The 26,296-nt window shown below is 44.9% G+C and overlaps 1 protein-coding gene and 1 non-coding gene across 4 annotated transcripts; both read left to right on the forward strand.

Moving 5' to 3' along the window:
* The first annotated feature begins 2,397 nt into the window (after positions 1 to 2,397).
* LOC123092288 (alpha-L-arabinofuranosidase 1) lies at positions 2,398 to 16,624 on the forward strand. 3 transcript variants are annotated; one of them, XM_044514011.1, is made up of 20 exons: positions 2,398 to 2,643; positions 3,617 to 3,811; positions 4,293 to 4,347; positions 4,798 to 5,009; positions 5,292 to 5,413; positions 5,502 to 5,655; positions 6,295 to 6,364; positions 7,170 to 7,315; positions 7,410 to 7,455; positions 7,532 to 7,584; positions 8,232 to 8,376; positions 8,500 to 8,618; positions 8,720 to 8,791; positions 8,853 to 8,956; positions 9,044 to 9,100; positions 11,329 to 11,527; positions 11,601 to 11,744; positions 11,882 to 12,032; positions 15,090 to 15,347; positions 16,240 to 16,624. In XM_044514011.1, exons 2-19 carry the CDS (start codon positions 3,632 to 3,634, stop codon positions 15,137 to 15,139), a joined length of 2,079 nt encoding a protein of 692 aa, XP_044369946.1. In that variant the 5' UTR covers positions 2,398 to 2,643; positions 3,617 to 3,631; the 3' UTR covers positions 15,140 to 15,347; positions 16,240 to 16,624. The 3 variants fall into 3 exon arrangements, with proteins under 3 accessions (XP_044369946.1, XP_044369948.1, XP_044369947.1); XM_044514012.1 differs by having other exon boundaries at positions 2,411 to 2,643; positions 3,626 to 3,811; XM_044514013.1 differs by lacking the exons at positions 15,090 to 15,347; positions 16,240 to 16,624 and having other exon boundaries at positions 11,882 to 12,183.
* On the forward strand, positions 12,216 to 12,288 carry TRNAE-CUC (transfer RNA glutamic acid (anticodon CUC)). The gene has a single exon. It is a non-coding gene; the product is annotated as a tRNA-Glu (tRNA).
* Positions 16,625 to 26,296: the final 9,672 nt, after the last annotated feature.

Raw genomic sequence — 26,296 nt, forward strand, 5'->3', positions numbered from 1 at the left:
ATTTCGGTTTCTGCTTAAGGACAAGCGAGGTCTAAGCTTGGGGGAGTTGATACGTCCATTTTGCATCATGCTTTTATGTTGATATTTATTGCATTATGGGTTGTTATTACACATTATGGTACAAAACTTATGCATTTTCTCTCTTATTTTACAAGGTTTACACAAAGAGGGAGAATGCTGGCAACTGGAATTCTGGACCGGAAAGGAGCAAATCTGAGAGACCTATTCTGCACAACTCCAAAAGTCCTGAAAATTTACGGAGAATTATTTTGGAATATACAAGAATTATTGGGCGAAGAAAATACGAGAGGTGACCCACCAGGTGGCCACAAGCCTGGGGGCGCGCCCCTAGAGCTTGTGGGCCCACTGACAGGTCTCCGGTGTCCATCTTCTACTATATGAAGGGTTTTTACCTGGAAAAAATCATAAGGAAGCTTTTGGGACAAAGCGCCACCGTCTCGAGGAGGAACCTGGGCAGAAGCAATTTAGGGCTCCGGCGGAGCTATTCTGCCCGGGAAACTTCCCTTCGGGGGGGGGGGGAATCGAAGCCATCGTCATCACCAACGATCATCTCATCGAGAGGGGGTCAATGTCCATCAACATCTTCACCAGCACCATCTCATCTCAAACCTTAGTTCATCTTTTGTATTCAATCTTTGTCTCAAAACCTCAGATTGGTACCTGTGGGTTGCTAGTAGTGTTGATTACTCCTTATAGTTGATGCTAGTTGGTTTATTCGGTGGAAGATCATATGTTCAGATCCTTAGTGATATTTATTACTCCTTTGATTATGAACATGAATATGATTTGTGAGTAGTTACGTTTGTTCCTGAGGACATGGGAGAAGTCTTCTTATAAGTAATCACGTGAATTTGGTATTCTTCGATATTTTGATGAGATGTATGTTGTCTTTCCTCTAGTGGTGTTATGTGAACGTCGACTACATGACACTTCATCATGATTTGGGCCTAGGGGAAGACATTGGAAAGTAGTAAATAGATGATGGGTTGCTAGAGTGGCAGAACCTTAAACCCTAGTTTATGCGTAGCTTCGTAAGGGGCTGATTTGGATCCACATGTTTCATGTTGTGGTTAGATTTATTTTAATTCTTCTTTCATAGTTGCGGATGCTTGCGAGAGGGGTTAATCGTAAGTGAGAGGCTTGTCCAAGTAAGGACAACATCCAAGCACCGGTCCACCCACATATCAAATTATCAAACTAACAAACGTGAATCATATGAGCATGATGAAAACTAACTTAACAGTAATTCTCATGTGTCCCCAGGAGCGCTTTGCTTCTAGAAGAGTTCGTCCAGACTTATCCTTTGTTACAAAAGGATTTGGCCACCTTGTTGCACCGTTGTTACATTTATTACTTGTTACCCGTTACGAATTATCTTATCACAAAACTATTTATTTCCGATAATTTCATTGCTTGCAGAAAATACCTTACTGAAACCGCTTGTCATTTCCTTCTGCTCCTCGTTGCGTTCGATACTCTTACTTACCGAAAGGACGATGATAGATCCCCTATACTTGTGGGTCATCGCGCCTCCGATTGTAGTCACGCACGTCACACAGTGATGGCGTGCGTCATGCCAATGGATCCGACTGGGGGCACCCAGCGCCACTGGAACGCTGCCGACGCTCGGGCGCCATCCAAACGGCAGCCCCGCATTCGGCGACGCGACGATGCCCAAGTGGGCGAGCCCCCACCTCCTCCGTGATGAGGTTACCCTTCATCATCGCCACGGAGACTGGGAGGTGGACGGTGGTTGCTAGGGTTTGGGCGTGGTGTGGGAGGTGGCGGCGGCTACTACTATAGGCGCAGGTGAATATGATGGGCACACCTGATATGGCGAGGAAGGGGTTGGGTGGACACGGGTGGGGGACTAATGCTGCCATTGATGGGCCTCGGAATCCCCACCAGTGATGCATGTGGAAACCGCTGCATCGGGGGACGTGGTTGAACGACTAACCGACTGCGGCCTTCCACACATCAACGCTACATACTTACGGTACGACCAAGTGGGCGTACGTATGGTACGTGACACGTTGTGTGTGGGCGAGGTCGGGCGGGCGCCAACTTTTTTAATAATAACCATCATACCTTTTATTATGGCAGGATATAGGCAGCGAAATTACTACGATAAATTCTGCTGCAGTTGTTGTATGACTAGATAATGAATGGCGAGGATTCTTCCCAGCGATGCCGTCAACGCTGCCCATTATGGGTTGTACGTGTTGAAGTAATTACCGCGTCCGTCGATGTCGATGTGTTTAGAGGGGAGTGTCTTAATGCTAGTATTTGTTAAAAAAGGTATTTCGATTTAACTGAGTGCGCAACTAAAAATATAAATCAATCAGCCGGATAATGCTCTCGAAGTCTGGTCCCAGTTGACCTGTTCACCGCGATAAGCTCGACGCAAGACCAACGACTTGCCTAGCTTCGCAAGCAACGCAACCGATACCTCCGCGCCCGTCCACACGATCACGATCCGACGGGGCCGCCTCCCCCGCGGCCGCCTGCTCTCGACAGCGACGTCGACTCGTCGATGCGGGGGCGGAGACCTAGAAATGCTGCCCTCCGGCCCCGCTTCCTCCCCAAATCCGGCATTGGCGAGCTTCCGCAATCCCAGAAAAGGTCTCAGCTCGATCGATCTTCTTGCGCACCCTCTATTTTTGTGGTTAACTTTACTGCGCGAATGTTGCGATGCTTTCGATCGTTTAGAGCTTAGGCTTTGGTTGGCCAATGGTTCGTTTATGTTTAGAATGGGGATCAGCAGATGGTTCACTTGCTTGGTTGCCAACTTGCTTTACTTATACAACACACAATTTTACTGTGAAATGTTTGCTCTAAGCAGTCTATGTGTATGGCACGCTTTTGTTGCTATTTTGCGGAAATGCCCCTTTACCGTACTGTCTGTTACTCTGTTCTTTGTCCCTTTTAAGCCGGTTCCTGCATGCATTACTTGCTTCAAGCCTTGTTGTATGCTCTGCAAGTCTGACAGCTTCTCATGTCGGCCGAACATTAGTACACTATACTATAGTGCCAAGTGAAATGTTTGATGACTATTCCCCAATTCATAGGTTATTGTCACAGTTTTCGTTTTGGTACACTATGCCTTGTATATTTGTAGCAATTTGTTTTCATAAAGTTCCCTAAAAAAAGTTGGTTTCGGAAGGAGTGTTCAGGATGGCCTCTAGCGCAACTTAATTCGGGCCAAAACATTTCAATTGATTCCTTAAAGTAAACGTTCCAATTACTAGGGAAAAAATTCCTCAGGGCATATACAGTAATTAATTCAGTATACATTATGTGTATTGCTTTGATGGATGGCAAGAGAATGACAGTTCTGTGTTGCTTGTCCGCGATGAAGTGCAGCCCTGCAAAGTAAACTGCAAAATACAATACCCCTGTCGCAATCTGTTGGTGCTAACTTGTATTCTGGTCTTCTCTTGGCTTCACTTCTACTCCTACATTACTGCCCTGACTTAATTAATGTTTCATGTTCTTGCTTCTTCCCTGTCCATTGTAACTTTGATGCTCTGTGTTTCTGGGGTTGCAGTATATGTATTTGCGCAGAACGATCAATTAGTTACTGCTTTGGTTTCAGTTGTGACAGGTCGCAATGGCCGTCCCAAGAAGGTCTTTGGATGGCAGGTTGTTCTGGGTGCTGGGCCTTGTTTGTGCCATGTATCAGATATTTTTTGTTCGGTCAGCAGCGGGTCAAACAGCACAGTTGAGTGTGAATGCTTCACCTCAGAATACTCAGATGATTCCTGAGAATATGTTTGGCATCTTTTTCGAGGTCAGGTTAATTCTTAACTGTTGATTCATACATTGATTTTGAGTAGTTATATGAGCCACATATACTAGTAAATTCGTTCTCATACCCTATCAACACCATGCCTGTGCAGAGAGGGGCATGCTTTGACAACGTTGGACTATTTACTTGGCCAACTCAACAAACTCTGTGTTAGATGGCTACATATAGCCAACTGCAGCCCGCATAAATATTTGTATGATTGTGTGTTACTTTTGCATGTATAATTCACGAGCTGTAGAATTGCAACAAATAGATGTGATTCAGGATTTCAGTTAGTGATTACCCATGACTGTTTTCTGCAACTGAGGGACAATTTATTTGTGGCGGGACTAGCCAGCAAACCTGTTGGCTGCTTATTTCTCTAAAAGAATTCATGCAGCCGAACCTTGTAATACAGTGTTAGAGGTTATTTAGTTTTTGTACTTGGTTGAGGATTGTTGCTTATTATTGGTTTTACTTGTAGGAGATTAATCATGCCGGGGCTGGTGGGTTGTGGGCCGAACTTGTAAATAATAGAGGTAATGTGTTCTGATATCTGAGGTGTCAAAGATATACATGCACTTTGGTTTGTCTGATTGAAGTGGGTGCTCGTCATTTTGGCACTTCTTGGCGTATTACCTGCCATAGTTCAAAATTTTCACTTATAGTTAGTTTCCAGGGAAATTACTGCAGGGTCATAATCCTCTTTGCTCGAATTAACTGCTACTGATCTCTTTTGTAACTGTAGATTGTTTAATGAAAAGCTACTGACTAATTGTTTGTCTCATTCTGTTAATTACAGCTCTGTTACAACATTAGGTATTAGCGGCGACTAATCATTTATACATAATTCTTGTATGTGGTGAAGAGTTGTTTAGAGGACATGCAATTAGAAGTAGATAATGAGCTACACATTCTGTCCTACATTTGTGTGGTTCCCTTATGTTGGTTCTGTTTTATGTGCAAATCTCTAACAATTTAAGTTGCAGGTTTTGAAGCTGGTGGTCCTAATACTCCTTCAAACATTGACCCATGGTTGATAATTGGAGATGAATCGAACATTATTGTTGCAACCGACCGCTCATCCTGTTTTGCAACTAATCCAATCGCACTTCGGATGGAAGTACTTTGTGAATCTAGTGGAAATGATGTCTGCCCACCAGGAGGTGTCGGTATTTATAATCCTGGTTTCTGGGGCATGGTATGACTTTTACTTATCTAATCCAAATTCAGGATTCTGAATCTCATGTGACTTGAGCTTTTCTCATTTTCCATATACCTATTTAATACCAAGAGACAAGATATTAAGATCCATTAAACCTGGATCTTTTGCAGTCACTACTCATTAGTGACACACTGCTCACTGCATTAGGGTTGATACAGTATCTGTTATTTTCTTCTTCCTTTTAAACTTTTATATGTGAACAATATAAGTTTGTTTTGAGTATAACAATAAGAATTGCTTTCGCTACCGTGGTTGTAGAATATTGAGGAAGCGAAGGTTTATAAAGTCAGCATGTACATCAGGTCATCAGACTCCATGGATCTAACAGTTTCCTTGACAAGTTCAGATGGTCTTCAGAATCTAGCTGCTTATACCATCACGTAAGCAATATTGTGGTTTAATTTACCTACAGTTCAGCATTTATTATTACAACTATGGCTATGTTTGTTCTAATTCTTTCTTCTGTAGGGCTGATAAGGAAGATTTTAAAGAGTGGACGAAGGTTGAGTTTGATCTGCAATCAAGTGAAAGAAATTCCAACTCAAGGCTTCAGCTTACAACCAGAACAAGTGGCATTGTTTGGTTTGATCAAGTATCACTTATGCCATCTGATACTTACATGGTAATTTATTTTCCAATTATTATCTGGATATCGTCCTTTTCCTTTTGTATCATAACAGATGGCATGTTTTGACTGCGAAGTTCCCTTGCATCCACTAGAATTGAGAAACACAACATAGCAGTAAATATATATTCGATTATGCAACAACTATTTATGTTTCAATTATGAATTCAGATATCCATATTTTTTTTTACGACTCAATGAACTTAAGTTATTTGTCCATGGACAGCTTTGACTCTGTAAATACAAAATTCTGTTGTGCAATTAACAACTATTTATGTTTCAGTTATCATGTCATAAATAAATCTAAACATTTAATAACCTGAGACCAGAGTTCTCACTAAACTTAGTTTGGGTACATGTATACGTATTGTTCAGCAAGCAGTTCTAGTAGTTCGCATTCAAATGTTTCTTAATACAGGTGCATTGGTCATAATTAAAATTGCACGGTGTACTTTTATGATACTTTTACCCCTGGAAATATCCACAAGATATCAAGTTATCTATTTGTGTATCTTTTGTAGCATTATCAATTTGTTCTTAATTTGCATATGACATATAATTTAAGAAGAAAAATGAATATTATCTAGAGTTTCCATCATTAATTACAATGTATCTTTCGATCATTTTCCTTTTCAGGGGCATGGTTGTCGTAAAGATCTTGCGTCTATGCTGGCAAATCTAAAGCCTAAATTTTTGAAATTCCCAGGTTTGTCACTGTTCTTTTCATCTTTCATCTGTGATTCATATCAAAAGGTGAAGATATTATGCCTTGTAGTTAATATGTGGTAGAAGTTCCATGATTTTTTGCACTACAAGATTGTACAGTGTACTGTGAATATTGTACAATTTCTATGTCTAAAAGCCAGCTTACGTTTTCAAGTATTCAATGACATATGTTAATTGTTCTTTTTTCTCAACCATGTATTTCTGCACTTAAGAGTACAATATTAGACTGGGTAGACTCGTGGTAATGAACTAAACTAGTACTGTATTAGATACATATTCTTCTCTCTATCATTATATGTGCTATGACTGAACGAAGATACCTTGTAAAATTATAAGCAACTGATACTATCAGTTGCCACTGAATCATCTTGGTTGACACAAAACTTCTTCACACACAGTTTATGGGTTTGGCATAACAAACTGCATGAACATGATTTACTACGCGGATAAAAGTTCACTCTAGAAAGATTTTTTTCGTTTTCTTGCTTCAAATGCTCTGGCAGCATACCAAACAGGCTATTGGCGCTTAGGTGTTTTTGAGGTTTCAAATAATCATTTGATTTTTCCCTCAGTATATGTAGCTGTGGTTGGTAGATTTTGTAACATAAACTGTATAAAGAAGTTGTGTGTCGAACAACATGATTCAGTGGCAAGTAGTAATAGTCAGTACAATAAGCTCTGAAGATTTTGTAACATAAGGTTAAAACTAAGAAAATAGGTTAAAGCTCAGTTGTGATTAAACATTGATTTCTGGAGATTGATAGTATGCTGATTACATGTTTTAGGTGGAAACTATGTCATGGGAAACTATCTGTCAAATGCATTTCGCTGGAGTGAAACTGTTGGACCCTGGGAGGAGAGACCTGGTCATTTTAATGATGTTTGGGGCTACTGGACTGATGATGGACTTGGATTCTTTGAGTTCCTTCAAGTGAGTAAAAAACCCTACTGCTTGACTTCGATCTGGAAATCGTCAGACAATTGCAAACAGTCTAAAGCTGAGATTTGTTATTTTATTACTGTAGTTAGCAGAAGACCTTGGTGCTTGCCCAGTTTGGGTGGTCAATGATGGTAATTACTATGTGTAGGAAGTAAAAATGATTGTTTGCTAATCTGGTGATGTGATCAATTCTTTTCATTGTGGCAGGGGCTAGCCGAAATGAACAAGTGCCATCTGCCACAATAGCTGCTTTTGTAAAGGTATGTTCTTGAATATTGTTATATACATTTTTTCACGTGCCATGTTCTGTATCTATTCCTCCCTTAGTAGGTTTTCTTATTTTCTGAGCATTAATCTAACAAAGTAAAGATTACGATTGCCTATTTACTCTCTTTACTGAATTTATTCTCCAATAATAAGGAAAGAATTACACGATAAATGAATCATCCATTTATTTTAAAAGCCATCTCAGTAAAGAACCAAGTAGAATAGAAAATTAAATACAGACATAATCTTGTCACTTAGGATTCAGAAATGGCATCCCTAGGGTGAATAGTCAGAATGGAATCTGCTAAATATAATCATATATTTGTGCTTAGGCAATGTATTTTTTATAGAAACAAGTGCATATTGCTAATTACTATATTTGGATGCATAATTGAACAATCACTTGGTCTATATTCTGTCTGTTACTACAAATCTCTAATGTCTAGGCTACAGTCTGGCATGAATATCTGGGAAATGACTAAATATATATCAAAAGTCAAAATGGAATATCTTACATGCCTAGCTGAAGGATGCCATGCATAATGATCTTAATTAGGATTGCGAGTAAGTGATGTTTCTTAACAATACTTGTTTCCATTTGTAAGAAATTGTTGTTATTTGAATTTCTTTGCTTTTGCAGGATGTTGTTGACGGCATTGACTTTGCGAGGGGAGACCCTGGGACTTCATGGGGTTCAGTTCGTGCAGCAATGGGACACCCAGAGCCCTTTCAGCTTAATTATATTTCTATAGGAAATCAGGAATGCTCAATGCACTACTATAAAGGTTAATTTATATATCTCTTGGTTTCTTCACATTTTCTTCATGGATGGCAATACAGGAAAGCAACCTTTATCGAAGCTGCATTTAAACAAATATCTCTGAGTTTTCTCTTGTCTGTACTTGTAGAGAATTACCGCAAGTTCTATTCTGCAATAAAAGCATCCTACCCAGATATCAAAATCATATCCAGCTGTGATAGATCTACCATTTCACCGGTCGAACCTGCTGATCTGTATGATGTTCATGTAAAGACTGTTGCTTGGTCTTCACTTAGATAAAGTATATATATTCAGCTTTAAATAAATGAATAATACGTTGGCAATGTTTCACATTCGCTCTGTGGTAGGTCTATACCTCATCTGGTGATATGTTTTCCAAATCTAGCATGTTTGACAGCACACCCCGGGGCGGACCGAAGGTACGAGCATTAACATCAATTCTCATACTTACAACTAACCGATACCCTGTGTAAATTTTAGGCAATTGTTAGTGAATATGCTGTGACCGGAAATGATGCTGGCCGAGGAACACTAGTAGCTGCTCTAGCTGAAGCTGCATTTCTTATTGGATTAGAAAGAAACAGGTTCTTGTATTCTACTTCTGGTTTGGCATCATGGTGATGATAGCAGTCATTTTGAACTTGCGTGTTTTACCAACTTTTTGTACGCAGCGACGCGGTTGAAATGGCAAGTTGTGCTCCACTCTTCGTAAATGACAATGATCACAGGTAAATGATTTAACTTCCTGAATCAATAAATCAGTCACAGTGTACTTCTGGAAACGTGCCACAGTTTGTCTACGTGAAGTTAAGCTAAAATTTTGGATAATCCATTGACTTGAATTCTGTAGAGAGATGGAAGGATGGTAGAAACTAGGGTTCTACCGGGTCTAGGCCGGAGGTTGTAGGGGAAGGAGGGAGCTGGTCGTGGACGAACTCGCGGACGGCGGCGGCTGGGCGCCGTCGTGCGCGAGGAGGCGGCGGCTGAGAGGAAGATGGCGCAGGGAAGGAGGCGGCTAGGGTTAGTTCTCCCGGCTCCCTAAGGAAGCCGAGAAAATATGATTGCTTCTTTGCTTGATTAGATTGATACATCTCCTCTCCTTATATAGAGAGGTTTACTTGACTCCCAAGCCCCTAATAACGATAATTGGGCTAAGCCCCTAATAACGATAAGATAGACTGGGCCACAACTAACTGGGCTAAGCCCCTAACATGCCGGTCATAACACTTCTCCCCGCCTGCACAAACAGCTCGTCCTCGAGCTGGAAGGCGGGGAAGCGCTTGCGGAACTCCTCGAGGTGATCAACCGTCGCCAAACACCTCCACGGCAGCTGGGGCGGGCAGGTCGCCGAGCCCGGCGGTGGCGTCCTCCTCCTCAATGTAGTCCGCAGCCTCCAGGTAGAAGAGTCGCGGGCAGACGTGGCCGGGCGCGTAGGGCTCGTCGCAGTTCAAGCACAACCCTTGGTGGCGACGCTCGAGTTGCTCGGCCGAGGTGAGCCGGCGGGACGGGCGCGCCGCGATCGCGGCGAGGGGTGCCGTGGAAACCTGAGTAGGCCGACCCTGCGCGGGAACGTCCGGCCCGGGTGGCGGCCCAGCGGCCCGGGACGGTGATGCCTGCTGGATGGCCACCGCGCGGCGCTCGAATGCGCGGGCGTAGTACATGGCCGTCTGAAGGTCCTGGGGTCCCCGCAGCTCCACGTCCACGCGGATATGATCCGGCAGACCGCCGACGAAGAGCTCGGCCCGCTGGCGAGCCGTTACGCCGGGCGCGTGGCACGCCAGGGCCTAAAAGCGGTCGGCGAAGTCCTGCACCGTGGAGGTGAAGTGGAGGCGGCCGAGTTCCGCCAGCCGGCTCCCGCGTATCGGCGGCCCGAAGTGAAGGAGGCATAGCTCGCGAAAGCGCTCCCATGGGGGCATGCCGCCCTCGTCTTGCTCGAGGGCGTAGTACCACGTCTGTGCGGTGCCCCGAAGGTGATATGAGGCGAGCCAGGTGCGTTCCGACGCGAGCGTGGGTTGCCCCTGAAAGAATTGCTCACACTGGTTGAGCCAGTTGAGGGGGTCCTCGGCGCCGTCGTAGGTGGCGAAGTCGAGCTTGGCGAAGCGCGGCGGTGTCTGAGCATGACCGCAGTGAGCGTACGGCTCGGCGGTACGGAGCAGGGAAGAGGATGGCGTCGGGCCGGTGTGCACAGGTGGTCCGCTGGGAAGCAGTGGCCCGGCCAAGTAGAGGCATATCCCCTGGACGGCTGTGACAAGATCGTTGAGGACGCCGGTGAGTTCCGTCGGGGAGTAGACCAGCGGCGCGGTGGAGGGTGGTGGCGACGGACCGGTGGAGGGGGGCGGCGACTGACCGGTGGAGGCGCCGGCGGTGGAGCCCGGCGGCGCGGTGGGGAGGGCCAACGGCGCGGTGGAGAGGATCGGCGGCGGTGCGGTGGTGGTGGGCAGCGGCGGAATTGGTGGTGCTGAAGACATGGTCGAAACCGAGCTACCTGATACCAAACTGGTAGAAACTAGGGTTCTACCGGGTCTAGGCCGGTGGTTGTAGGGGAAGGAGGGAGCTGGTCGTGGACGAACTCGCGGCCGCCGGCGGCTGGGCGCCGTCGTGCGCGAGGAGGCGGCGGCTGAGAGGAAGATGGCGCAGGAAAGGAGGCGGCTAGGGTTAGTTCTCCCGGCTCCCTGAGGAAGCCGAGCAAATATGATTGCTTCTTTGCTTGATTAGATTGATACATCTCCTCTCCTTATATAGAGAGGTTTACTTGACTCTCAAGCCCCTAATAACGATAATTGGGCTAAGCCCCTAATAACGATAAGATAGACTGGGCCACAACTAACTGGGCTAAGCCCCTAACATGCCGGTCATAACAAAGGATATCTAGAGAGAGAAATACACTCGTACATCATTACAATTTTTCTACTGATGCCTGTGCCATCCATGAGAATACGTTTGTGCTTAATAATAGGTGGAGTCCAGATGCCATAGTCTTCAACTCATGGCAGCACTATGGATGTCCAAACTACTGGATGTTACACTTCTTCAAGGAGTCAAGCGGCGCGGCACTTCATCCATCTACCATTCATGTATCGAACTATAACCAACTGGTCGCATCGGCTATCACGTGGCAGAATTCTAAAGATGGAAATACCTACCTAAAAATAAAGGTGCATTTATTCCCTTGTCCCGGAATTAAACTGAGCTGATGAAAATTGAAATAACCAAATCCGTTTATGTCAGGTTCTCAATTTCGGCAACAAGGCTATAGATCTTAGTATCTCTATAACTGGGCTGGAGAATGAGGTTCAGACATTTGGATCCATAAAGACGGTACTTACATCTGGTTCCCTGCGGGATGAGAACTCCTTCCAGCAACCAGACAAGGTATGCTACATTGACTTGTTGTCAGTAACCGAAATTCAATTCAGAATTGTTCCGTGTTGGATTAGTAGCTGTAGTGGTGCTTGTAAATTGCAATGTTCATAATGTTTTGTCTTGAACTTTTGTTTGGAATGCAATAGGTGGTGCCGGTGGAAAGCCCGATAAGCAATGCGAGGGAGGAGATGAGCCTTGTACTGGATCCATACTCCCTCACCTCGTTTGATCTCCTCTTGGACCTGAAGTCAAGCTTGCAGATGATGCATTCAGTCCCGGAGTCAAGCTTGCATTCAAGTATGTGAATACAAAAAGGAATGCGATAGACGAGAGAGCTGTCTCCCAATGCAAAACATGAATTTGGATTAAACATAAACTAATATGGCCGTGTGTGGATGTATACACATAAATACGCAGGTTAAAGGGCAAGTGATTATGATTATCGATATGGTTCAGACTCTAAAGCTTAAGAACATGTCCTCCGTCGTAGTCTAGGTGGTTAGGATACTCGGCTCTCACCCGAGAGACCCGGGTTCAAGTCCCGGCGACGGAAACTTTTTGCCGTTTTTGGCGAAAAAGATTTCCTATATTTTTGAAAGGAACTGCGTCCTTCAAACGACAGTATTCACAAACATGTCGAAAATATTCTCCGATGCTCCCTCTGCGAGCAATCATTGACGCGCACCACTACGGCAGAGGTTTCCTCCTTCCTTGGCCCTCGTGCTCGTGGCCATCCTAATAAGGGAATCTATTCTTAACCCGCTCCCAATTTTAAAATTCCAAATTTCTCGCTCGCCTCCTCCATATAATCCCGGCAGCTGGAGAATCTCTCGCGGTCGCGGCCACGAAAGCACCGGAGGCAGCCACCGCCTCTGCCCGCTCCCCCCAACGCCCGCCCATGGCTCCGGCTCCGGCTCCGGCTCCGGCGTCCAGCGGCCGCATCCGGCCGTGGCTGGTGGTTGGCGACCTGGTCCTGGCGGTGCTGTGGGTGTGCGCGGGCGCGCTGGTGAAGTTGGCCGTGTACAACGTGCTCGGACTTGGGGGCCGCCCGGAGGGGGAAGCCGCCAAGGTCTCGCTCTCTGTCGTCTACATGTTCCTCTTCGCCTGGCTCGAATCCGCCACCGGCGGCGCCTCCTACAACCCGCTCACCGCCATCTCCGGCGCCCTGGCCTCCCGCGGTGGCCTCGCCCTCTACCTCTTCACCGTCTTCGTACGGGTCCCTGCGCAGGTGATTAGTCGCTCTGTCTCGTCCTTTCATCTCTCTCTCTCTCTCTCTATATATATATATATATATATATATATATTAATATACTTGAGACTTGAGAGGAACACTTACCTATTCTTTTCAAGAGAGGAGCCGTCACAATCTGACCAGTACTCCTACCTATTTGAGGGCCATATGATCTTATAATATACTAGTATCTCATAACCAATCCATGAGGTATTTTCGTTGCTACTCTATGCTACCATCGACATGCATTTCTTCGATATTGGACAACTTTGTTACAACGGGCAGCTATAGCAAGTGGTGCCAAAATGCCAAAATCTGAACATGACACTAGTATTTGACCACATTATGGATGCCCTAAGCTAATACGTAGTACTATATTTTTCGCTTTTATGTTATGGGCACACGTGGATACATATAATATTAAAGAACAGAAAAGCTTTTTTTTTTTGAGAATTTTTCATTCATATCACGAATCAGTACAAAGTAGTTTGACCCTTACAAACACACTGAAATGCAAACACAAAGGACCATGAACACCTAGAGTATCTTAAGACAACCATAACACAAGATCTCCGGAGCCTAGTGTCATCATCCCTGAATCTTGAGAGAAGACCCCTGCACCAAAAGGATCTGCAACCAGTCGCAAACAGGTCATCATCTTCGACCATGGTACAATTGCCGCCACGCTGCTTCCTCCTTTCTTGACACCAACGCTGAGGGGGCATGGGCATCAATCCAACACACCTGCAACAGCCGTCGCCATCTTTGGCTTTGAGTACTGCAAAAAGTGTCCCTTCCGAAAGGAAGAGAACTCGAGTCATCCGACCGGTCTAGCACCGCGGCCGGGCTATCCGCCCGGGCAAAGCAGGATCTCCCACCAGCATCAGCGCAGAGGAAGAAGAAGAACAGCAGTAGCAAATCATACCAACAAGGAAGAAGAAAGGTCTTCGTCTCGCTGCATCCATCGCCCATCTGAGGACCCAAACGGCCAGTGCCGATGGACCTCCAGCCACCATAGCCCGCGACCTCGACGAGATCCGGGGATCCCCAACCCCGCTGGCTCCTAGACACAGGCAAAAGCCTCGCCTGACCGCGAACGGAGCCCGGAGAAACTTATTCCGACGCGACACCACCGCAACAGCCTCGGCAGCGTCTCCCTCAACCCTAACCCTACCACACACCCACCTAGCGAACAGACCCGAGGTTCCCCTCCCTCCCGCCGCCGGAGCGGCCGACGGAGAGAGAGGGAACCGACGGCGTCACCGGCGGCGCGCAAGGGAAACCTGGTCGCCTCCTTGATCGCCTCGTGCGATCCTATAATCGTGGGTCCCTTTCTGGCAACTGTGTTAAGTTTTTACTAAAGGATAAAGAACAGAAAGGCTTTGTAGGTAATTGTGTGGGCAAAATCTGTGGGCATGTGGCATAATGCAGTACTATTAATCTGTGGTCAATTTTGTCACTTCAGATGTGATATAGATTGATAGCGTAACATAACATCTGTGTTGGCATTGGCATGTAGATGATTTCTAGAGATTCTACAAGAGACAGCATATATCATGTGTTACGAAACTTTCTGTTTTTGTTCAAATGATGAAATCGGTGGGAAGGGAGAGATGAACCATCAGATCTATTTAATTCATGTTGAACAATAGATGTTTCATACTCTCTCTGTTGCAAGAAAGATGTTTCATGCTTTTATTTGATCCGCAAACCGTAGAACAATAGTTCTACGGTATATTTTTCATATATTATCTATAGTATGTTACAAGGGGAAAGGACAAAAAAGAAAGGCCTGAGAGGCCAAAACAGAGTTAGGGGCTAGCCAATGCCTGCTCTTGGAAAAAAAAACATGATTTACAGGTTGCTATCTATCCACCAGTGAAAGGCATGAACATGCTTCTCTTTTATTTTGAATTGCAACAACTTGAGATCTTGCTTGATGTAATATCTCCAGGCCTGAAGATATTTTTGGAGATGTTTCATACTTTTGGAGGGGAAAGATACTTCTTTCCTTTTTTGAAAAATGATCATTTTTCTCTTTGGCTGATCTGCCTGTTTCGTGTAGCCATGTTGATTTATGGATCTGCACGTCTGTCTAACATTTGACGTTGTTTGGTTATCAGGTGATTGGGGCGGTTATTGGAGTGATGCTCATGCGATTCGCATTCCCTAAAGTAGGTAAAGGAGCTGCGTTAAGTGTCGGTGTTCATCATGGGGCTTTAACTGAAGGACTGGCAACCTTAATGGTCGTGATGGTGTCATTGACACTTAAAAAGAAAGAACAGGGGTTCTTTGTGAAGACATGGATTGCCAGCATTTGGAAAATGACGATTCATATCCTTAGCTCAGATATGACTGGAGGAATTATGAACCCTGCATCTGTAAGTGTTATCTACACCTAATGTCATGAGACTGTTGTAGAAATTAACCTCTTGAACTTGAACTACAACACATGTGCATAACTTCGAATCTAATACAAATCATCGAAATAGTATGCATACACATATATGGCAGCACTAATTTTGTTCTGGTTGCCAGTACATTTCTGCTAGCCAGCACTCCATAATATTATGTTCCGCTGCAATGTGTGGTGATCAGTTGATATGTGAAATGTTCATATCATCCAAGTGTGCCATGGTGATATCAAACTTTGGCCATAAAATCAAACAGTTTGTAAGTTGTCTAAATGGTTTTACATGCATACATTTTTCTTGTCATCTCAAAGATGTTGCATTGATGCTTTCAAATACTTCAAAAAGGTCATGGTATATCACACCAACTAACAGTTTGACAGATGTCCACTGCTAGCAAATACTCCGTCCGTTCCAGAATATAAGGTGTATTGATTTCCGTGCAAGTCAACCATTTGAATATTTGACCAAAATAACAATATCCGCAATTCCTAATAGATAAAATATGAAACTACTCCCTCCGTCCCATAATATAAGAACTGTTTCAGTTTGAAAAACGTTCTTATATTATGGGACGGAGGGAGTACTTTTTATGATGGATCAAGTGATATATATTTCGTATTGTGAATGTTGACATATTTTTCTTAAAATACAGTCAAACTTGCACTCATTTGACTTTTGAAAAAACAAATACACCTTATATAAAGGAACGGAGGGAGTAGCTATCGAACTTAGTGATAAACCATGAATGCGTTTTTACTCACAGTAGAGTAACACCTGACATGCATTTTTAGCTTGCTACATCTAATTCTTGTGATTGAACTTCAGTTATCTAATGATTCACTTGTGTTATATTCTGCAGGCCTTTGCTTGGGCCTATGCTCGTGGAGATCACACATCATTTGACCACCTACTGGTATATTGGCTCGCACCCCTCCAAGCAACCCTTGTAGGAGTATGGGTGGTTACCTTCTTAACTAAACCCAAGAATACCAAGGAGCAAGCAGCAGATAAAAACAAGAACAAAAAGGAATAAACTTCAGGAAGTGAGCCATCGCCTGGTTGGGGAGTGGATGTACATACAGTACCAGCGCCTGGGTTGAAGTCCCCATGGGCTTGAATTTAGGTTCTATTTGGCTTTCCTTCAAGTATTCCTTCAAAGAAAGAAGGATCATTGTTATTGTGGGAGTGGTGTCCACCATTTTTTCTGGAGCAAGAACTCCAGATCATATTATTATCATTAATTATTCTAAAATGTTCATCGCCTTACCTCCGTCCCAAATTACTTGACTTTTTAGTGTTGGATACATCCGTATCTAGACAAATCTAAGACGAGTAATTTGAGACGGAGGGAGTAGTATTTTTTTTATGTGTGCTAAAATGTTCCAGGCATATTTTGGGAAACAGTAGGGAGGAGATGATACAACTCAATCGCGATCAAGACTGTTGAACTCATCACCTGTCTCGCACAGACTGACAATTGACATTTTGTTTTCCTGCAATTTATCAGTGTGTCCTGCAAGTCTCATTCTACATAGCGAGACTGGAAATGCAGTGTGGTCTAGGTCCTCTAGTTCCTAGAAAACCAATCAGTTTAGGATATCGTTGGCAATATACCATAAGTTAATACTCCTACATGAGTGGTGAATGCACACGAATAACAAAACATTCAGCACATATGATGGAGCTAACAGCCTAACAATGACAGCTGTTTCAACACCTATACAGCTATAAAACTGCTACTCCCTCAATTCACTTTTGTAAGTCATTCAGACAGCTAAAAATGGGCTGTTTTGTACATTATCTGAATTGTCTTCAAAGTCTTATAAAAGTGAATGGAGGGAGTAGTTTTCTTTAAATTGCATCGGTTGGTTATCAGCAGAAACTCTCAAAATTAAAACTGATGGATGTCAGTATAGAAAATCTGGTTGGGCCAGTGATGATGTTGGCAACTGACTACCTTTTGTAGTATTGTCGCTGCAGTTCAGCCATCCTGCTATCAAACAATTACTAACCTGAAAATTCGACCATGTTCTCCTTTTTCAGTCTAATAATTATTAAGTGCCCACACACACATCCAATTCTGGAAGATTCGTTTGAAGTATTTCATGTTATATCCCGTCTATTCCCTCCGTCCCAACATAAGTGTCTTAAGCTTAATACAACGTACAAAGTTGAGGCACTTATTTTGAGACAAAGGGAGTATTACATACTCCCCCCGTTCCAAAATAGATGATCCAACTTTGTACAAAGTTACTACAAAGTTGAGTCGTCTATTATACTCCCTCCGTCCGGAAATACTTGTTGGAGAAATGGATGAAAATGGATGTATCTAAAACTAAATTGCGTCTAGATACATTCATTCCTCCGACAAGTATTTTGGGACGGAGGGAGTAGAACGGAGGGAGTACTAATTTATGCAGTAGTACTCCTATACCATCCAATTGGTTCATTTGGGTTGAATAATCCATATCCATATGTATTTATACAACGGTTTTGCTATATGATGTTCGTCTAAAAATATTGTACTCCCTCCGTTCTGAATTAATTGTCTTAGATTTGTCTAGATACGGATGTATCTAGACTCATTTTAGTGCTAGATACATCCGTATCTAGACAAATCTAAGACAAGTAATTCGGAACAGAGGGAGTACATATGATTTTCTTCATGCAGGGTTAAGAAAGAAAGAACTGGAATTACTAGTTCCTGTATTTATTTGTGTTTCTTTAGTTAACCAGCTCCTTTGTGAATTTGTACTTAGAACTTGGAGCTGGAGTTTAACGCCGGAATAGCAGACAAGAATTCCCCGCTCCAAATGGGGCTGCAAGGGAAGGTGTAATGGACCCGTTCTTGTGGTCCAGGTCCATGTGCTATGTTTTCTGTCTGTGTACAGGGAGGGCATGCGGCCCCTTCAAAGGTGTTTAACGTCATTCTCCTTGCTGCTGGTGGCCCAATGCAGACCCACTACGTTCGTGCTATTAATTTGTTCTCACATTGCTTTTCGTTTGTACTTTTTCTTTTCTTTTCTGGTGTGAGATTACTATCAAGCGGTTCCAATAATACAACAAATAGAAACATAACTTGTGCACAAATAGAAAAATGGGAGAAGGCGCAGCTTGGTATCATCCTGACATGATCATTATCGTTATTATTATCATTTTACAAAAAAAAGGCATGATTGTTATCTTGCACATGCATCTACTTGTTATTGCCGCTGCACTTTTATCATCGACGCTATTGAGTCTCCAGATCATGGATCGGATCTGTCTATGCTGACGAATATGCTTTGGATGCGACCGAGACATGTTGCTTGACAGTTGGGGATGACGAAGGTGCAATTTTAAGATGTAGTAGAATTTGTAGAACCCATTTTGACCGAGATTCATAGCATCATTCAAGTAAATACAAATTAGGATCGTCCTCTAATGATTCCTCGCAAAGAAAAAACAAAGAATCCTTAAATGATCGAGAAAGAAATGGAACGTTGGATTGTGTCAAAACGCTCGCACATGTTTGTCCGATCGCTGAAGCAGCTCGAACCTCCAATTCACGGCTCGTATATCATGGTCCTGATTGGAAATAAAAGCTGGAGTACGATGTATAGTGCTCCCTCCATTCCATAATGTAGTGTGTCCATGTTTCCCGAGATTCAAGTTTAACCGTAAACTTAATCAACAAGACCAATTGCGACGGGAGCAAAAATTATATCACTAAATTCATATTGAAAATAAGAAATCAGTGATATAATTTTGCTCCGCTGCAGTCGGTCTCAGTAGTTAAATTTACGGTCAAATTTGAATCTCAGAAAGCGCAAACGCACTACATTGTAAAAACGGAGGGAGTACATTTTTTTTCTTTTGAAGAGAAAAGGCTGGGCAGCATGGTAGTGCGCATCAGTTGTCAGTTGTCAGGACGTCCAGTCCAGTCCATGAATGTCCTGGGCTGGCCATCACTAGGACATCGGCAGAGTATACTACTAGTACTGCACACTCCTTGTTGATAATCTATTTTAAGGTAATATATGGTGTGACAATCTAATCTACTCCCTATGTTTGTAAATATATAGTATGTTTTTAAAGATTTTAATATAAACACCATATAGATGTATATATATACATATTTTAAAGTATAGATCCATTCATTTTGCTTCATATTATTTCATATTGAAATCTCTAAAAAATACTTATATTTAAGAGGAGGGAGTTTGGAATCTCAGCTTTTTCCGGCCCCGTTGGATGTGCGTGGAGCAGCAACTAACGGTTGAGGGATGATGATCCTCCATGTCGTTCGTCTGATGATGCAAAATCAAACGGTTGAGGGATGATGACAGTACATCCCAAAGCTTCAAATGGTGCCGCGTGCAGGCATTCAGAAATTTGTCCATCGCGCAGCTACTGGACAACGACGACAAGTCGATCGTATTAGTAGGGTATGCTCTGTGAAGCGGACAAAACTCAAATGAGAATTCTACTCCGGCTCTTCATGTACGGACACTCAGTCCATGGTAGTGGACTAGTGGTACAGCGACCTGCATGATACAGTACACCCGAGATGGCATCTCCGTCGGCCTACATACGAGACGGCTGCACACGCCGGCCGTGTCGCGGTGCATCTGCCACAGCCCGCGAGTTTTGACCGCAGCCGCGCACAAGTGAAGTGAAGAATCTTAGAGCAAGTGCAGCCGCACGTATCAAACCCATCTCAAACGAGTGTGAAATGAAGAATGTTAGAGCAAGTGCAGCCGCACGTATCAAACCCGTTTCAAACGACTGGTCTGTTAGTGAAGAATGTAGAGCAAGTGCAGCCGCATGTAGCAAATCCATCTCAAACGACTGAGCGAACAGTCTGATCACTAACCGGTTACAAAAATTCGATTTAGACGGGCGTCTCAAACGCCCGGGCTGACCAACACCCCTCGTATTGGGTTGGATATAGGCGTTCGGGCGTCACATCGGACCCACCCACCCGGCCTCACATATATTTCTCCCCATTCGTTTGCCGGAACAGACACTACCCACTTCACTCGACTCTCCTTCACTCAAACTGCCGCCCGGCGATCTCTAACCTTCTCCGGCATTGCGGGCAGCGGATCCGAGTCCTTCACCTCCAAATCCGTCGACCCCGAGCTCATCTCACGCGGCCTTGAGGTGGAGATGACCGTTCGGCTTGCGCTCCGCCGCTCCCGGGAGGAGGCCCGTGCGAGGCAGCGCTCGGACTCCTTCCGTCGGAAACCCATTGCATCCATCCAAATGGCGCATGGATCTAGCGCTAGGTGTGCCATCGCTGCCTCACCAGAGGCAGTGCAGTCCGTCTGGCATCCGAACGCGGTGGCCGACACGCAACCCCTTCGTTGGCGCACCGAGGCCATGGAGGCACCATGGGGCATCATCCGACGCAAACATGGTGCGACGTGCCTGCCGTGCGAGGCAAAGGGTGCGGCAACCCTCGCGGCGTTGGACATCGGCGAGGCGGAGTCGCATTCTCTGACGCCGTCATCACCATCGCACGCACGGGCTTTGCCCGGTGCCATCCGGGGGAGGAAGGAGAGCCCCTCGGCCGCCGCCATCGCACGCACAGGCTTTGCCCGATGCCGATCACTGGCAGCGGCGGAGGGGGAGGTGAGCACTGGGGAGGGCTAGGCGGCGGCTGTTGAGACCACCAGTGTCACCAGCGAGGGGGGCGACGCGAGAGGCAGTCGCGAGAGCAGAGTTTGTTAAACCTAGCCTCCTTAATGTGTACGTATTTCTTGATGTGTGCTAAAATGTTTCAGGCATATTTTTGGAAAGAGTAGGGAGAAGATGATACTACTCAATTGCGATCAAGACTGATGAACTCGTCACCTGCCTCACACTAACTAACAATTGACATTTTGAGATCCTGCAATTTATCGGTGTGTCACGCAAGTCTCATTCTCCATAGCGAGACTGGAAAAGCAGTCTGGTCTAGGTCTTAAAGTTTCCAGAAAACCAAACAGTTTAGAATATCGTTGGCAATATACGCAGGAAGTTACCATCGAGTTGATATGATTCGTGAAGACACATGAATAACAAAGCATTCAGTACAGCCCCTTCAATGGTATTTAAACGTCCTTCTCCCTGCTACTGGCGGCCCAATGCAGACCCACTACGCTCTTATTAATTTGGTCTCTCGTTGCTTTTTCATCTGATTCTTTTCTTTTCTGGTGTGAGATTACTATCAAGTGGTTCCAATAATACAACAAGCAATACTGAAATGAAAATAGACACATAACTTGTACACAAATAGTAGAAAAATGGGAGAAGGCCCAGCTCGCTATCAACCTGACGTGATCATTATCATTAGTACTTCTTCTGTAAATTAATGTAAGAACGTTTAGATCATTACTTTATGGATCTAAACGTTCTTATATACTTAAAAAAAGACATGATCAATAACTTGCGCATGCATCTACTTGCTTTTTTTTCTTTTAAAAAGGGGTACTCCCCGGCCTCTGCATCAGAACGATGCATGCGACAACATTTATAAATAAATAAAATAGTTCAACAAAGTCTTGCAGTCTGCGACAAAATAAGAAGCTGGCTCACAAAGAGCAACAATAAGCAAGAAAAGGCCCAAAAGCCACAACCGGCTGCATAAGATAGATAGGTAAATTAATCGCCTATCCTATCACATGACCGCCATACAAACCGGTTGAAGATATCCCGCGCTATCATCTCCCATCGGAGAGATCCAGTAACCAAACGCTCTCTGACCTCCGTCGAAGTGAGTAAGGACCACATACGGATTAACGCAGTAGCTCGGAATAAAACTTGTAAAAATTGAATAGTTGTTGTTCTGTTAAAAGCCAAATCATTTCTGCAGTTTCAAATTACCCATAACAACGCACATGCATCTACTTGCTATTGCCTCTGCATTTTTATCATCAAAGCTATGGAGTCTCCAACGCGCCAAAATATAAAATCTATTGAGTCTCCAAATCGTGGGTAGGATCTGTTTATGCTTACGAATATGCTTTTTTTTTACGAAAATGCTTACGAATATGCTTTGAATGCGATTGAGACGTGTTGCTTGAGAAAGAAAAATGATTGAGAAAGAAATGGAACGATGGGTTGTGTTAAAATGCTCGCATACTGAAGCAGCTGGAACCTCCAATTCACGGCTCGTAATATCATGGTCCTGGCCGGAAATAAAAGCTGGAGTACGATGTAGGAGTACGTTCATTTTTAGAGAGAAAAAGGCTGCGCAGTTTTTTTTTTTGAGGGGTAAAACTTGCCGCTGCTTTATTAACTAATTAAAGTTTGGGATATCATCCGAAATAACATGCAAAATAAAATCAGGGGGAGACTGAAGCCATGTCTCAGATCTCTCCTCTCCTACAGCTACCCTAGCTAGTTTATGTGTAGCGACATTTGCTGACCTTCTTACCCAAGAAACTTTGAACTCTAGAAACGAGTTGAGCATGTCCTTGATTTCTTGAATCCAGGGCCAACTGCCGATAAAGCCTTCTCCTCCTGAAGAATCGTCCTCACCAGCGCTTGACAGTCCAGCTCGACATGGACCCTCTCCGCATGCAAGTCAGTAGCGAGTTGGAGAGCACGCCTACACACGAGGGTTTCCACTGCTTCCGGATCTGATATGTTTGGAAAAAAGAAGCCAGAAGCCAGCCCGGAACGCTCCATCTTGATCCCGTAGGACCGCACCACCTCCCCCCTTGTCCCCATATCTCGAAACCGCACCATCCGAGTTAATCTTCAGCCAACCCTCATCAGGAGGATTCCACTTCTCAACGATCTTGGGGACCGGCTCGCGAATCTTTGCTGCATGAATCCGCCTCCATTCCTGCATATGATCATACACAGACATCATTATTTCATGTGGAGAAGCGATCTTTTTCCTGTCTCTAGCCTCATTACGAGCTAACCATAGGCCATAAACTGACTGTATCATCGCCTCCTTCTCCTTGTCGGCTGCCCCCGCGAACCATCCCAACAGCCAGCTCGCTAATGCAGTATGAGAGTGCATCGGACTCAGTGGGATCGCCACCGAAACTCCCTTTTCCAACTGCAACAACTGCCAGAATTGTGATGAATGTTGACATGTCCAGAATCTGTGATGAATCGTCTCCTCTCTACCACATGCAACACAAAAAATGCCAGGTTTTATCCGACAACGGTGAAGTTCCGCGCCTACAGCCACACCATTCCTGATAACTCTCCACATGTGAATCTTTGCTTTGCCCGGTGCATTTGTGCTCCATAGTCCCATGTACCCTTTATGGCCGTCGACAGAGCTAGAGTGACCCAGCTGTCCGGTCATCGCTCTTTGCATTGACATCCTGAGATGATACGCGGACCTAACGGTGAACACACCGTTCTTGGTGTAATTCCACGCCAAGAAATCATCAGTCCCTGGCCCGCCCACAGCAACCTGTAAGATATCACGTGCATCCGTCGAGGTAAACATCTCCTGGACCTTAAGAGCATCCCATGTCGTTCCATCTGGTGACAGTAAGTCCGCCACCCTGGTTATACCCTGCATATATGTTTGTCCAAGAGGGTGCATACATCCCGCTCGTGGAATCCACTTGTCATGGTGTATGTTGACCCTAGAGCCATCCCCGATCCTCCAAACTAGGCCTTCTCGGAGCAGGTTTCTGCCATGGAGGATACTTTTGAAAGTGAAAGAACCGGCCGACGGGCTAGTGGCCGTCATGATAGACTGATCTGGGAAGTACCTCGCTTTGAGAACCCTTGCACACAAAGAAGTTGGTACCTGCAAAATGCGCCATGCTTGCTTTGCCAAAAGGGCTTGGTTGAAGGCCTCGGGGTCACGAAATCCTAGTCCTCCACAGCTTTTCCCTAAACACATCTTTTCCCAAGCAATCCAGTGTACTTTCCTTTCACCATTCATTGCTCCCTACCAGAATTTTGAAGAGATAGAATTCAGATTCCCGCACGTTTTCTTTGTGAGTTGAAAGCAATTCATGGTGAATGTAGGTACAGCTTGAAGTCCAGACTTAACTAGCACTTCTCTTGCAGCTTTGGAGAGCCCTTGACCTTTTATCCCATTAACTTTGCCCTTAGAGCTCTCCGTGACATACTTGAAGGTGCCTTCTTTGGATTTGCCAACCAGTGTTGGCAAACCCAAATACCTCTCACTTAGTGCCTCCGAAGAGACGCCCAATAGCTCCTTGAGCTCAGCCTTGTCCTCATCAGAACCCCTTTGCCAAAGAAGATCGATGATTTTTCTAGATTCACTTTTTGGCCAGAGGCCATTTCATACTCATGTAAGATCTCCTTCAAGGTGTGAATATTACCATGTGTTCCTTCTAAGAAAACAATGCTATCATCCGCAAACAGTAGGTGTGTTACATGGGGGCCAGTGCCTTCAAACACCACACCTTTTAATCTGTTTTCGCCTTGAGCTTTTTCTAGAAGCGCCGAGAAACCTTCCACACAGAATAGGAACATGTAGGGTGATAGAGGGTCCCCCTGACGTAGTCCTCGTGAAGGAGAAAAACCCCTTGAACATCCCTCATTCAGCTTGACTGAAAACACCGCTAATCTCACACACCTCATTATCATAGATACCCACTCAGGGGCAAAACCAAAACGCAACATCATCCGCTCCAAAAAGGCCCACTCCACTCTGTCATACGCCTTCATCATATCAAGTTTCACTGCACATAAAGGTTTCTTCCTCTTTCTCTTCCGGATCGCATGAACACACTCGTATGCAACCAAAACGTTGTCCGTAATGAGTCGTCCCGGGACGAAGGCGCTCTGCTCTTCAGAAATAAGAATAGGGAGAATGCCTTTAAGCCTGTTAGCTAGGACCTTCATGGCAATCTTGTACAAAACATTGCATAGGCTTATAGGACGGAACTGGGACAGCAACTCCGGTGAGTTGACCTTGGGAATCATCACAATCACAGTTGCATTAAAAGTGGCCGGAGCTGTAGCCCCACTCAGAAACTCGCGAACAGCTCTACACACATCCTCTCGGACCAACGACCAGTGTCGTTGATAAAAGAGGGCAGGTAGGCCGTCCGGTCCCGGGGCTTTTGTTGGTCCCATCTGGAATAAAGCTGCTTCTATCTCCTCATCTGAGATTTGCGCAATCAGCTTGTCATTCATGTCGCCCGTGACCACCTCTTGTATGTTTTGAAGAAGTGCTTCAACTCCGTTTGATCCCTCCGTTGAGAATAACTTCTCATAGAAGCTAGCTGCTAGTTCACGCATCTCCTCATCCACTGTACAATGAGTGCCATCGTCCTTTCGTAGCGCTTTTACCGTATTTTTACGCTTTCTGTGGGTAGCTCGGTTTTGGAAGTACTTCGTGTTCTGGTCACCCGCTGACAGCCAATCAACCTGAGACCGCTGACGGTACATGATCTCCTCCCGTTCGTATGTTTCACGCAGTTGTTCTTCGATTTCCCGGATCTCCAGTGAGACCCCGGTTATTGCAGCCCTAGTTTTTGCCTCAGCCACCTGGCCTTTCAGTTTAGAAATTTTCCGTCTTATCAAGCCAAACACCTCGCGCGCCCACCTTTGCATGCTCCCAGATAGAGTGCCAAGCCGCTGCCAAACAGCAGCCAGGTCGTGCTCCCCCGTACTTGATGCCTCCCACGCTTCCTTCACCATCTCATCATACTTCTCATGCCTTGTCCATGCCTCCTCAAATCTAAACGGTCTGTCCACTCTTTCAAGGCGCGGTGGAGCTGTCTCCAGCGCCCTCACGAGGATAGCTTGATGATCGGACTCCTCAGTGATAATGTGCTCCACCAATGTCTCCGGGAAGAGCTCAAGGAAAGTATCATTGCATGTGGCTCTGTCCAGCCTTACCTGAATGTTCTCACCTCCGTCTCTTTTGTTATCCCAGGTGTATGGGTATCCCGAGAAGCCCAAATCTGCCAGCCCGCACTCCGTCAGACAATCGC

This window comes from Triticum aestivum, chromosome 4B (assembly GCF_018294505.1).
Source record: "Triticum aestivum cultivar Chinese Spring chromosome 4B, IWGSC CS RefSeq v2.1, whole genome shotgun sequence".
NCBI lineage: Eukaryota > Viridiplantae > Streptophyta > Magnoliopsida > Poales > Poaceae > Triticum > Triticum aestivum.

Coding starts and splice junctions, on each gene's coding strand:
- LOC123092288 (XM_044514011.1), top strand. CDS start 3,632: ATGGCCGTCCCAAGAAGGTCTTTGGATGGCAGGTTGTTCTGGGTGCTG. Junction 5,414..5,501: donor CTAGCTGCTTATACCATCAC/GTAAGCAATATT, acceptor TTTCTTCTGTAG/GGCTGATAAGGAAGATTTTA. Junction 7,316..7,409: donor GATTCTTTGAGTTCCTTCAA/GTGAGTAAAAAA, acceptor TTATTACTGTAG/TTAGCAGAAGACCTTGGTGC.